At 39.2% G+C, this 13,890-nt stretch overlaps 1 protein-coding gene across 1 annotated transcript in view; it reads right to left on the bottom strand.

Annotated features, from left to right (window-relative positions):
• Positions 1–6,508: 6,508 nt before the first annotated feature.
• Positions 6,509–13,890, bottom strand: part of LOC134795377 (uncharacterized) — a 51,669-nt gene continuing 44,287 nt past the window's right edge. The window contains exons 4-10 of the mRNA XM_063767210.1: positions 13,448–13,581; positions 11,920–12,079; positions 11,153–11,282; positions 10,572–10,649; positions 8,924–9,041; positions 8,087–8,262; positions 6,509–7,519 (exon numbers count right to left, since the gene is read on the bottom strand). Coding sequence (XP_063623280.1) covers positions 7,342–7,519; positions 8,087–8,262; positions 8,924–9,041; positions 10,572–10,649; positions 11,153–11,282; positions 11,920–12,079; positions 13,448–13,581 — 974 coding nt within the window. The 3' untranslated portion in view covers positions 6,509–7,341. The remainder of the gene's footprint in view (positions 7,520–8,086; positions 8,263–8,923; positions 9,042–10,571; positions 10,650–11,152; positions 11,283–11,919; positions 12,080–13,447; positions 13,582–13,890) is intronic.

Genomic DNA, 13,890 nt, shown 5'->3' with positions numbered 1-13,890 from the left:
GAAATAGTGCTAAGTGAACTATGATTGAGACGTAGGTAGGTACTAGCATCAGCTGCCTGTCTAAAACGAAATAAAATAAAATATGTATGCCCCAGCAGATACGAAAGAGTAGGTAGTAAAACTTTGGTATTGTTGGTGCTAAGTTTTGGGCTAAGACCTTTTTGAGTGTCAATAGTAGTGGGCCTGCATGAATAGTGGACCATATCGAATTTCATAGCAAGATGTGTTATAATTATAACCAAACCTTATTGGAAAACTATAAGACCCATTCGCTGCAGGGCAGTTAATCGAATAATCGAATATTTGTTTGCTTTTAGTAGACGTAGGTACGTAATATAAATACAGTTAGAACTTTTTAAGGTGTCTGAAAGTTATCAAAAACCTCTTTTTACCATTCGGACATACATATTAATAAATATAATCTAACTGTACCTAAATCCTTTTTATGATGAATCACACATTAAAACGACAGGATCTACTTTAATTATATGTATGTATACTTAAATCTTTCCACTAAAATGTTTAGGTACGTTACATCATTCAGATTACTCATTGGAAAATCCTACAAAAAGAAATTATATTATAATCGATTAATTACTGTTTTATTAAACCCCACCCCCTATAAGGGCGAAGACAGCAATGATTCATCCTGCAATTCCCCGTAAGGAATGCAGTTGCAGTCTACGCCTGCACCAGACTCGAGCATTGCTTTAATAAGGACAAAAAGACGTGACAACGTATCGTTTTTTACTAACTTACGACCTTCCACGGCAGAATAGAAAGTCTGTTTTTTGAAGTTCGTTACCTCCCTGTCTGTCGTATTAAAACATTAGTAATACAAGAGAGAGAAGAATAGTGCAACGCAGCCATATTTTTACGATTCGAAGAGAGTCGAGATACTCGGGATTTACTAAAACGTCGGAGGTACCTACAGCGAAGAAACCTCCTCCTTTTATTAAAATACGCAGGCGCCTTTGAAGTTTTTAATATGCGTTTGGAGATTTTAAAATACGGGGAACATGTTTTCGTTAGGTAGGTAGATATAAAATTATTTAATTTTAAGCAACTATGCCTATTGCCTCTTTCTTTTTGCAGTGAGTTCACCCACACCGGGTTTTTATCAAGGTTTCTAATAAAAGCGGAAAATACCCTTTTTATATATTGTTATTAATGATACGCAATTTAAATATTTTTAGTACTTTCGAGAAATAATTTAGAATTATTATAAATAGGTAGGTACTTAGGTAGGTACGGTCAGCCAAGAAAATGGTCTACCACTTTTCGACTCTATCAATCAGATGATAGAGTTGAAAAGTGGTAGACCACTTTCTTGGCTGACTGTACCTAACGTAAAATGCAGTCCTTGAAATACTATCCTAATGGGAGTAGGTACTAACTCGTACTATTTGTATTTATTACGTGTTTATAAGTATGCATATAATAAAATAACATTGTTAATAAACTGTTTTTATAATATAAATACCTAACAATTATGATGATTTACAACCTAGATCAATAAAACTTGGTCTCTTAGCATAGGTATGTTTACTCGAGTATTTTTATGTGTTGCAGTGCACCATGTATAACATGTATTTATGTTAACCGGTATACGTATGTTATGTGCACGTTTATGCAAAGTGAATTACTTTAAAATCATCAAAGTAAAAAAATCCGCCAAACATGCATAAAAATACAGCAAAGAGCAAAATTAACTGTTGGAGTCTATAGTTCGTTTTTTTAGCATTAGAAAGAAGGTAAGCGATCGTGACATGTCTTTTAATTGAAAAACGCTTTAAAAATCAGTAACAATTAGGTACTTATGAAAGCAGAAGTCTTGACATGTCTTTTAATTGAAAAACGCTTTTTAAAAATCAGTAACTATTAGCCTACTTATGAAAGCAGAAGAATATAAATGATCGTATTAGATTCATAATTGTTACATTTTTGCCGTGACTTATTTTTAAAACTTGTTTTTCAATTAAAAGACACATAAAGATTGTTTACTTTATGTCTAACTAGCTGTGCCCGCGGCTCCGCCCGCGTGTAATTCGGTCTGTGTCAGTAAGCGGCTAATTTCTAATCCTTATTTCTCTCCCTCTCCCCTGGAGGCGGAACTTGAAGTAAAGTTGACATATGGATATGCTAGAGGACTGAAGTCCAGATAAAATATTTTACAATTAGGTACCACTAAATAAAACTACACTCCAAAATCAATAGTTTTATTCGCCCTTATTCAAATTTTACACGTGATTTAAACTTAGAGAATATAACCAAACGGAGTGGTCATTAACAGGCGTTCCCCTCTGTCGAAAATAGGAGGCCAATGGTCAACCGAAGTTTATCTGACTTGGCTATGTTTACGTTTACGTAGGTACACATTTGATGTGCCCCTCCCCCGCAAAAAATCAAGATTACATTGAATTTTTTTGATAAATTGAGTGACGTTCATTGCTGCATTTCAGCTGAGAATGGAAATCAGTCACATCATTTTATCACGAAAATTGACAGTGCCGCAGCAGTAACGTTGCAACAGAGTACCTAATGCTGCTACAGGCGCCACCCAAATGTCACCTTTATCATAAACATCTTAGAATGTTATTGAAAACGCGAGCGAAGCGAGCGCGACAATTTTTCGATATAAAAAAACGCAATTCGATAGACAGTTGTACATTTTTACTTTTAGTATGGAAATCAGTCACATCATTATATCACGAAAATTTATGTCACTTTTATCATATGTTAGAAAGTGATTGAAAACGCGAGCGAAGCGAGCGCGAAAATTTTTCGATGTAAAACGCATTTTGATAGACAGTTGTACATTTTTACTTTTAGTATGGAAATCAGTCACATCATTTTATCACGAAAATTGACAGTGCTGCAGCAGTAACGTTGCAACAGAGTACCTAATGCTGCTGCAGGCGCCACCCGAATATGTCTTATCATAAACATCTTAGAATGTTATTGAAAACGCGAGCGAAGCGAGCGCGAAATTTTTTCGATAATTTGTGCCCTAAGCAATATTTTGCTTAAAAGGGTTAATCCGGCACTGCAAATGACAGAGGTCAATGTTTTTTTTTTCAAAGTACCCACCTTCGTGGCCATTATTATGTGCTTAATGAGGCGATACGTATGAATATGGATTTGATATGGATGCGATATAATTACGATTAGGTATAATTCGTGACGGAGAAAATAAATAATTTTATGCAATTATAGTAACAGCACCAGTCATGGGACATTTAAGAGGAAATTTGGAGTATTTATGATATTTCCCTTGTACATGTAAATGGTCCTCTGCTTAGCGTGTTAAAAGATGAAAGTCCTATCCGCCTTCCATGTTTTAGGCGTGTTGTATCAAAGATACTGCAATGAGTTTCCACATAATTAACAAATTAAAACTATGCTTTTTTTCTCCAGTCATGGACACCAAAGCTCCAGTAATGGGCCCCCGGTAATGGACGTGGATCCAGTAGCTTAGTTTTGTCTCTCAAAACACTGATCCAATGGTTAATACCCGCGGTCATGGTCGGTAAAATACGTTTTTTTGACCTAAGTGGATATTTCTGTTACGAATTTCGAAATAAAATTTTCATCTCAGCAGCTAGAACAAGCACTGTTATTGCTTAATAACAGTGAGCAAAATTTGATTTTGCTGCGAGTAGGTCGCTTAATTAATAATTTGTATAATTTTATCAGATAGGTTAATTATTTGTGACCCTGACAAGAGGACGTCTGACGTCCTTATAAGGATAAAATACAAAATCGCGATAAAACCAATATAACAAACCAGTTAATTTTATCCACAGGAAAAGTTAAATGGTCACAATAGCTGGTTATTAATAGGCTAGCTTAAAATACACACGTCAATGGCGATCAAAAACACACGTGGTGAGGTTTCAAGTTTCAATTTACAAGGGGCTTGTTCGCGAAAACCGTTAGGTACACTAGAAATTGATCATAGTTAGTTGGACCTGATCTCTGTGCTATAAGGTTTATTTTCAGTTAGCATTGTGGACGACAGTACATAAATAAGTTGTTCACCTTGCTGGAGAAACCTGAAGATAAGTTGAATGAGGAAGGATTCGTAATACGTTTTGTTTATGTAATAATGTCGAGATGCATTTTATTAATTCGTATTCTGTCTAATACGAAGTTTCTGCATAAAGTAAGGACGCCAAGCGCCAAGAATTTCGTACACTGACCCGCCTGTTCCTATCTCTAAAGCATGCACATAATTTATATTGCTCGTACGTTACGGGTCAAATTGATTCAAATGGCCTAAAAATCAATCGTACCGATTTTCTTGCTTTTAACACAATTTGCTGCGTTTTTTGGCGTGCGTTAAAATATCATAGGTATTTTAATAGTTCAAATTGAATTTTAGATCGACCATACCGTAGCCAAAACCTAATAATTAATTACCTATCTAATTCTTAAGTCTATTAATTCCTATATTATTATTGATTCCTACAAATCTGCACCCGCATAAAATCGAGATCGAGATGGGAGGCAATGCACTCGCGCCGCGCACATGTTCTACATAAGTTTAGCTGTCAATGCCGTAAAGTCTTTAAAAAGTCTCATATTATTTAGAATACCGTGGCGGTTACGTCGTTATGTATATAAAGTTTTTGTTACTGTGCAAATTAAACAAAATACCATATTAGAAAAAAAGACGCGCTTGCGTCAATTTGTGCGGGAAGGTATAACGATTAGTTTGCGTTGGCGTAATAATGCGGGCTAGGGAAACCCGGGGAAAAACGGGAACCGCTTTCTAGTGGGAAATCTTGACAGGGGACTCGCATACATTAATACTAATTGGGATTTAGGTACTTTCAAGTGACGTCAAGAGGGTATGTTGGTATTTTTCGATTAACGGAGAAAGAGGGTTAAGTATTCATGTTGGTACCTAATATTTTTGGAGATTAGATATAAGTATGTTACATCTCCATCTCACATCTGTGTTTGTTAGTAGGTAGGTGGTATATGTTGTGCCTAACTTGTAACTACAAATGTGCAAGTTGTTTAATTAAAGTATCCAAAAAGTTGGTAAGTAAAGTTCTCAAAATTACATGGAAATTTTACAAGAAATAAATAAAACAAAATTATGTGAAGACGTAATAGAAATACGGCACATCAGTAGTTGTAACTAGTAAGGTTAAAGTTAGTTAAATACTGAAACGAGTCTCCGTTTCATATATTATGTCTATGTGCTATAGTTCGTTTTTTTTTAGCATTAGAAAGAACTTGAAAGAAGGTAAGCGATTTTGACAGGTATTTTAATTGAAAAACGCTTTTTAAAAATAACTATTACTAATGAAAGCAGAAGAATATAAATGATCGTATTACATTCATAATTGTTACATATTTGCCGTAACTTATTTTTAAAATGTGTTTTTCAATTAAAAGACACATCAAGATTGTTTACCTTATTTCTAATGCTAAAAAAACGAACTATAGTGCTACGCTACGTACTCGTACCTACTCTGACGATATATTGGCGCACTAAGCCACCTCTGCTGTATCATTCAATATTACATTTAGTACCGAAGTATTTTTTTCAGCCGCCAACGCCGTAAATGTTTGTTTGTTTATCATTTAGCAATTATTTAGGTATGAATGTATGAATGAACGAGAGTTGAGAACATCTTGCGCCCTCTGTTGGCGAATAGAGGAAATGTCAATATATCTGTGCTACGTCAGGCAAGTGCTGTTTCGTCTATGTAGGTTCAAAAGGTATTGTACAGATGGCGCTTTGCTTAAAGTCTAAAAACATATGTAGAGGTATCAGAGTCCATGACAACCCCCATTCAACGATGCGAGAATCAGCAATGTTGTTAACGACAGTCAATATTATTTTTATATTTTAGCTATTTGCGTATGAAAACTGCCACCCTAATTAGCTATTTATAATTTTAAAACCTAAAATTGGACTTAACCAAACCAGGCGTCTCACTCCGCGATTTCGTCGCTTTGCTACAGGTAGCTAAAAGTACATCCGTTCCACACCAATTTTGGTGGCTAGCCATAAGCCGCGCGTGGCGCTGTCGCCACCCAGCGGCCATATCTGTGCTGATCGTAACAGACGCGTTTTGTTAGAGAGTGAGTCTTCTGTACCTAGTACTATTATTTATTCTGTGACCAAACTTAACTGACCGCAGTTCGTCATGAGAGTAGATTTAAAGCATAATAATATATTTAGAGACAGTTGAAACTGTTTAAAATAAATGGCACAATTAAATAAGAACATACCTAAAAAGCTTTCCATTGTACTGCTGTTAGCTGGTTATATATGATAATTTTATTTTCGAAATGCCATCTAGTGAATCGCCTGACGCAACGCACCTTGATTCTGATTGCTTGACTTTACATGTTACATTTGGGACATAATGGGAGATCAAGTCACAGATACAACATTTCGAGCAAAAATATACTAAATTCTTTATTTACATCAATATTGTAATGTTATTGTGATAGCAAAGTTTACCTTATAATATTCTTAAATCAGTAATGTTTTGTGGCAAGAATTATATACCTCTATTACTTCGAGCTTAAAAGTATCAAGAAGACTTATCAACTAAGCAGAAAGACGATCACATAATTAATTCCATATGGTGCCACAGGTCATATATAAAATATACAATAAAAGTATTTTTAAGAGATAACACGTATAGAATTGTGTCTATACATATTATAAGTATGTCGCGCATAGTTAGTGCAGTTGGAGTAGTTTGCTAGCTGGAGTTGTTGGGTGCTAGTGATCCTGAAGCGTCAAGGCCCGCATCGTTGCTGTAGTGAGTGCGCCAGGTGAGAGTATAGTTTGCAATAGTCAGTTGTGTTTTTATATGTGAAAACTTCGTAGTCGCGCACAGTGAAGTTGTTGTCGGTTGTTAGTGACCCTGAAGCGTCAGGAGCCTCTTACGGTTTCCGTAGTCAGTTGTGTTTATATGTGAAAACTTCGTAATCGCGCACAGTGAAGTTGTAGTCGGGTGCAAGTGACCCTGAAGCTTCAGGAGCTCCTTACGGTTTCCGTAGTCAGTTGTGTTTATATGTGAAAACTTCGTAGTCGCGCACAGTGAAGTTGTAGTCGGGTGCAAGTGACCCTGAAGCTTCAGGAGCTCCTTACGGTTTCCGTAGTCAGTTGTGTTTATAGGTGAAAACTTCGTAGTCGCGCACAGTGAAGTTGTAGTCGGGTGCAAGTGACCCTGAAGCTTCAGGAGCTCCTTACGGTTTCCGTAGTCAGTTGTGTTTATATGTGAAAACTTCGTAGTCGCGCACAGTGAAGTTGTAGTCGGGTGCAAGTGACCCTGAAGCTTCAGGAGCTCCTTACGGTTTCCGTAGTCAGTTGTGTTTATAGGTGAAAACTTCGTAGTCGCGCACAGTGAAGTTGTAGTCGGGTGCAAGTGACCCCGAAGCATCAGGAGCCCCGTAAGAGTGGAGGTTACTGTAGCTATCGCTGTTGGCGTTGCAGTTGCTGGAGATGAGTAAGTCGGCGCCTGCGCCGAATATTGGGCCGCAACTGAAAAGTAAGACAAGTTAAATTGAAATGAATTTATTTATAAGGTTATGGATGGTATAAGATAGAGGTTCAATATGGCAAAGACACTGAAATAATGCTGCCACAAACCGGAGTAGTTGACGGAAAACCTTTAGATAATCGTTAATCATTTCTCAATAAGACAGTTGGAAGAAAAACAGTGCCTGGACGACAATGACAGTCAACAACATAGGTAGAGTCAGACCAAGAAAAGTCTGTAGCGATTTTGATAGCCCACGCGGTGTAAGTGTTATTTATAAATACGTCATCCTTTCATAGATGTTTGACGTTTAAATAACACTTGCACTGAGTGGCCTATCAAAATCGCTGCAGACTTTTCTTGGACTTTCTATACTTTCGGACGGAGGGTAACACAACGCCAAAGCCTTCTTTAGGAGCGGATGCTCTGCCCCGGGGCAAAGGTTAGAGCGAACAGAAAGACGCATTCGGCGGGGAGGTATACGCCGGCGCCGCCGCCCGTCCGCGCCGCCTCGCTAAAACCGCCGAACATTTCTATACAAGATAGCTGGTGTAGTAGTGAGTGCTTACTCCGGATGGTAACATAACGCGAAGGCCTTCTTCAACAGCGGATGTTTGACAGGACTCTGCCCCGGTGCAGAAGGCAGCGCGAACAGGAAGGCGCGCTCGGCGGGCAGGTAGCCGCCCGCGCCGCCGCCCGCCCACGCCGCCTCGCTGAAGCCGCCGACCACTTCGCCACGGGATAACTGACACGGAAATTACACATGTAGTATTACATACAGCAGTTACACTTTCTATAGAACCACGAGTATTGTAACTGGTAAGTATTTATACTACATTGTAGGCTAGCCAGTACTACAACTGGCTTCTACCCGCGACTTGGCATGCATAGTGTTTCTGTGATTAAAACTATGCTATGTCTTTACCCGGGATTTAAACCATCTCCATACCACGTCGTACTGGCAATTCACAATTGAACAAGACAAGTCTTGCCACTTGCACAGGTACTAGTAGTCTAGCAAACGCAACTTGTCAGTCAATAAGAACCAGGAAAACTATACTGATCCCTCTCTTTTGGGTGCTAGTACTAGCGTAAGACAAAAACAGTATGATTCTCTCTGTCTACGTTTAAAATGAGATAGTCCTGGACCAAACTATTAGACCGTGCGCGTTGGAGGGTCTGCCATCTTGTGGGCTGAATCGGAAACATATGTGCACATGTACATTGCCAAAGCAAGTGCTACCATCTACCGTTCTCGTCGGTACGTTTCCTTGTGCATAGTAGGTTCTGTCATCTTGTGGGGCTACATCGGAAGCATAAACGACACATTTACGCCTCGCGCCAAAAATCTGACGGCTCCTAATGCTGCCCCCTATAGTTCATGCACGGCGGGGCCTATAGCTTACCTGCACTAGTACTAAAACGGGTGCGACGTTATCGCATTGCTTGTGAAAAGCGCTCGCACTGAAGCCGTGCACCGACGCACGGAACAGCAGACGCCATACTTGTTTACCGGTGCCACACCTGCAAATAAAAATCACATCAACTATGTTAATTGAACAATTCAAGTAAATACATTCATAATTTAAACATGTCCTAAAATACAATAATTACCTTAAAAACTACTACATTCAATCACAAAAATCACATTGTAATATTATTGTAAGTGTAGTTTACTACATATAAGAAGACCAATATGAAAAATAAGATATGGACTGTTATATTTATCTAAACTAAAGCGTTGATACATATAGGTACAGTCGCCATCAGATATATAGGAGCGGCCAAGGTGTTCACAAATATCTGAACACGCCTCTATTGTCAAGGCGTTAGAGTGCGTGTTTACATATTTTTGAGCACCTCGGCCGTTCCGATTAGGGCATGCAGTACCGGTCCCGGTACCAGGAATTTCATTTCCCGGTTCTGGGCATGGCCGGAACCGGGATTCCCGGTTCTTCCCGGTTCTCAAGGCACCTTATGATAATTTGTAAGAAATTGTTTATGTTAGCGTACAATCTTTATAAATGACTTATTTTCATATAAATAATTGCGGAAGTATTAATAAATTACTTACTTTATTAATAAAACCAGACTTTAATTGGCGTTCCAACCTATTTTACGAAATTTATGTAACCGGCATAAAAGTAAGGTAAACGTACTAGTGCTCGACATGCCCAATAGATGACACCTTGCTCTTATCTCTGTTGACAATGACTTAAGTTTCAAGATGACATGTAAGTACTGGGACCACGTCGAGTACCAGTATGTTGACCTTACTGAGCGATGTTTCAGATAAAAACAAAATTGAAATAGAAAACTGGGTGAATTTTTACAATTTACCATTATCCGTAATATCGATTGAAAATATTGGAATACCTACTTACTAGGTTAGTTTGTCGGATTATTTGGGTCCCCCGTTTCATATCACCATTATTAAATGTTATTTAATGTCCCGAGCTAAAGTACTAAATCATTACTACTATTGAAATGGGAATAAATAGTCATTTGATGAGAACCGGGAAGTACCGGTACCGGGTATTCAGTACCGGTTCTTTTGACACTATAAAATTCCCGGGTATTCCCGGGAATTTGAGAACCGGGAATTCCCGGGAGCATGCCCTAGTTCCGATATATCTGATCGCGACTGTTACATATCATCGTAATCCAATTTGATAAACAATTGTTATTAAAATTGATAAACAAGCTTTTAAACGTAGATTTTTTTTATGTTCCTAGTATATGAGCTTAGATCCAGCCCCACTGCTGTGAAATAGCAAGCGTGGTTCTGACTCGTTTCCCACCTTTACACCTTATAGGGTGTCGAAGTCATTTCTCTTTCGCTTTCAAGATTTGCTTCGTTGGATTCGAATATGTGTGACCTAATTCGTTGGTGGCCACAAGTATTCTAGCAACCGACCATTTAAAATAATTATATAAAGTTAAAGAGTAGATAACAGACATCCTAAAGGCGTTTTCCACCAGTGTGCGGCACAAGCATTATTGTACTAAATATGCTTGTGCCGCACACTGGTGGAATCCCGCCTTAAGTCTCACCAGTTATTGATTACAGCTTGATATGCGCTCTTCTCTTGTTGCAGGATGACGGAGCCGGCGAACATGTTCACGGCTAGCCTGGAATTAAAAATATAGATTTAGATCAGCTATATACGATCAGGTTGTAGCGTCTGCGCGCCAACGCGCAATTTCAATGAAATACAATGTTGAAACCCAAAGGGTAAAAACGGGACCCTTATATAAAGTTTTTCAAACGAAATATATCGTGTTACATATCAAATGAAAGAGCTCATTATGACAATTTCAAACATATTTTTTTTTATAATTTTAAAATACATAGGTTAGAAGTTATTTAAGATAATAGCCAAAAAATAACCATTCCCCCCTTTATCTCCGAAACTACAAGGTCTAAAATTTTGAAAAAAATACACTAAATAGTTCTTTACCTACAGGTAGATGACAGGAAAACCTATTAGAAATGTGCAGTCAAGCGTGACTCGGACTTAATGTACGGAACCCTTGGAACACGAGTCCGACTCGCACTTGGCCGGTTTTTGCGTAATGGTACGGAACACTGTTCGTGCGCGAGTCCGACTCGCACTTGGCCGGTTTTTTCTTACCTAGGTCTGGTGCGCGAGTCGTGCGTATGATGATGAGGCGCTGTTAAAGCGGCTCGCCTGTAGCGCTCCAAAGACAACTCCATTGGCACTGCGCCGGTTGGCTCCACTTCCTCCGCGAATACACAACTGTCTGAAAATGTTACATTTAATATTTTGTTATGATTCTGCAGTTAACATATTCCGTAATCACACGCAACAACAATCATTATTCATTATAGACATTCTTATTTAAATATTTAATTTTTTATATCTGTCATTCCGTTTATTCAATCATTCATCATTCGTTCCATTTACATCCCTTTTTGAAATACCTACGTAAATGAGGTTGACAACTAATTATACTATATAGACGGCGCCAGCATAGGTTGTCCCTGTTTCTAGTTTTGTTCAAACTTCTATGTCCATACCTACACTATAATTTAATCCCATGATTTGGCTTAAAGTTTTCGCATCCAATCCAAGCCATAAAATTAAAAAAAACCGTGATTTTGACACTATTCGTACATTCGTACATTCGTATGGTAGATAGATAAAACTTATGCTGGCGCCATCTGTAAAGGCCACACAATGGGCCAGCGCCGGCCACTCAAAGGGACGCAGCCATGCGGTAGAATGAGATAGCAATATCACTTGCTCCCTCTAACGCATAAATGCGTCCCTTGGAGTGGCCGACGCTGGCCCATTGTGTACAGGGGCCTTAAAATAAGTTCTTCGACCAGCCCATTGCGGGACTTGAGGCTATGATCAGTATTTTATGAATCGCTCACCAATAAGCAGGAGCCGAACATGCGTCATAAGCGGCCCCAGATGGTGACACACCCGGGCGCGCTCCTCTTCAGTCCAGTGGGCGCAAGGCTGGGTGACACCTGCGCGTTGCTTCGCCCAGGCTAGCGCGCAACGCCATACTTCCTCCTCTTCTAAACATAGCTGGAAGAGCAGTATCATCAGATAAGATACATAAAACAAGTAAAGTTCTTCAATTGAAATACTTACACAATATGATCAATCTGTCATTTTACGTTTTAGTATTTAGGATATGTAAAAAAACCGGACAAGTGCGAGTCGGACTCGCCCACCGAGGGTTCCGTACTTTTTAGTATTTGTTGTTATAGCGGCAACAGAAATACATCATCTGTGAAAATTTCAACTGCCTATTAGCTATCACGGTGCATGAGATACAGCCTGGTGACAGACGGACGGACACCGGAGTCTTAGTAATAGGGTCCCGTTTTTACCCTTTGGGTACGGAACCCTAAAAAACCGGGCAAGTGCGAGTCGGACTCGCGCACGAAGGGTTCCGTACCATAATGCAAAAAAAAAAAACGAAAAAAAAGCAAAAAAAAAACGGTCACCCATCCAAGTACTGACCACTCCCGACGTTGCTTAACTTTGGTCAAAAATCACGTTTGTTGTATGGGAGCCCCATTTAAATCTTTATTTTATTCTGTTTTTAGTATTTGTTGTTATAGCGGCAACAGAAATACATCATCTGTGAAAATTTCAACTGTCTAGCTATCACGGTTCGTGAGATACAGCCTGGTGACAGACGGACGGACAGCGAAGTCTTAGTAATAGGGTCCCGTTTTACCCTTTGGGTACGGAACCCTAAAAAAGACAGTGACCATCAAGCGAGCTGATAAGGTCTTTGTTTCTGCTTAGGCGAAAGTGCTTTCGTATAGGCATAGCTACGTCCGGCTGTTATCTACAGGTCATATTTCTCAACCGATTCTCGTAATTTTTTAAGAAACTTCAATAAGGTTCCGTATTTTTTTTGTCGATTTACTTTTAGATTTTTTTTTTCAATATCTATGGTGGTTCATCTAGCCGTGGGCAAAGTCGCATCTTTCTTTCAAGTTTCAATATGTATTCCCAATGTAATAAAAAGGGTTTGCTCCCGTGGGGCCCCCTTATTAAGTGCGAGGGGCCCACGCCTTGCCCGTTTTACACGAGGGCAGAGCAGTGGGGCAGAACAGTAGGCAGCACAGTACTGCTACAATTTGAGCGCGCACGCTGAGACAGAACAGTACTGCTCCACCAGCAGACAGGCAGAGGACAGCTGCTGCCCTCGTGTGAAACGGGCATAACTACGCCACTGGCCTCTCACAATGACTAGGTCTTATATAATACCTAAACCTTCCTCAATAATCACTCTATTGATAGGTAAAATCCGCATGAAAATCCAGTCAGTAGTTTTTGAGTTTATCGCGAACATACAAACACACAGACAGACGCGGTGGGGGACTATGTTATATAAGGTGTAGTGATAATAATATGATAAGATAATACAATACTAACGGAGTCAGAAGACAGGAGTTTGATGAGCGCGTCCTTGGGCAGGTTGAGGAACGCGTTGGTCCTCACGCAGTCCGCCGCGTGCTCGCCGATGAACGCCACGCAGCGCTCCAGGAATGATGTGGCGCTTTTACCACCTATAAAGTAAATGTTGAATTTGTTCTGTAGACTAAGAAATACTAACGGTGGTATTACATTTGTCCAATGTGTATTGTCTCACATTTTGCATAATGAGACAGTGAGATGCAATGATATTGGACAATGAAATGGGACAGGTGGAATACAACCCTTAGGCGCGTAGTAGTGCAAATGCAAAATATTGTAGGCTTAGAGACATCTGACGTACGCTGATTGGCGCTGTATAGTAGGGTGGGTCACTCGTGTATAAAGAAAAAAAAAAAAGTATTAGTTATCCTTCGGGTACAGTAATACAGTTATAAAAATTT

This window comes from Cydia splendana, chromosome 12, assembly GCF_910591565.1.
Source record: "Cydia splendana chromosome 12, ilCydSple1.2, whole genome shotgun sequence".
In the NCBI taxonomy this organism is placed as follows: domain Eukaryota; kingdom Metazoa; phylum Arthropoda; class Insecta; order Lepidoptera; family Tortricidae; genus Cydia; species Cydia splendana.
The sequence above is the reverse complement of the archived record's forward strand: the minus strand, read 5'-3'. Positions and strand labels throughout refer to the sequence as shown.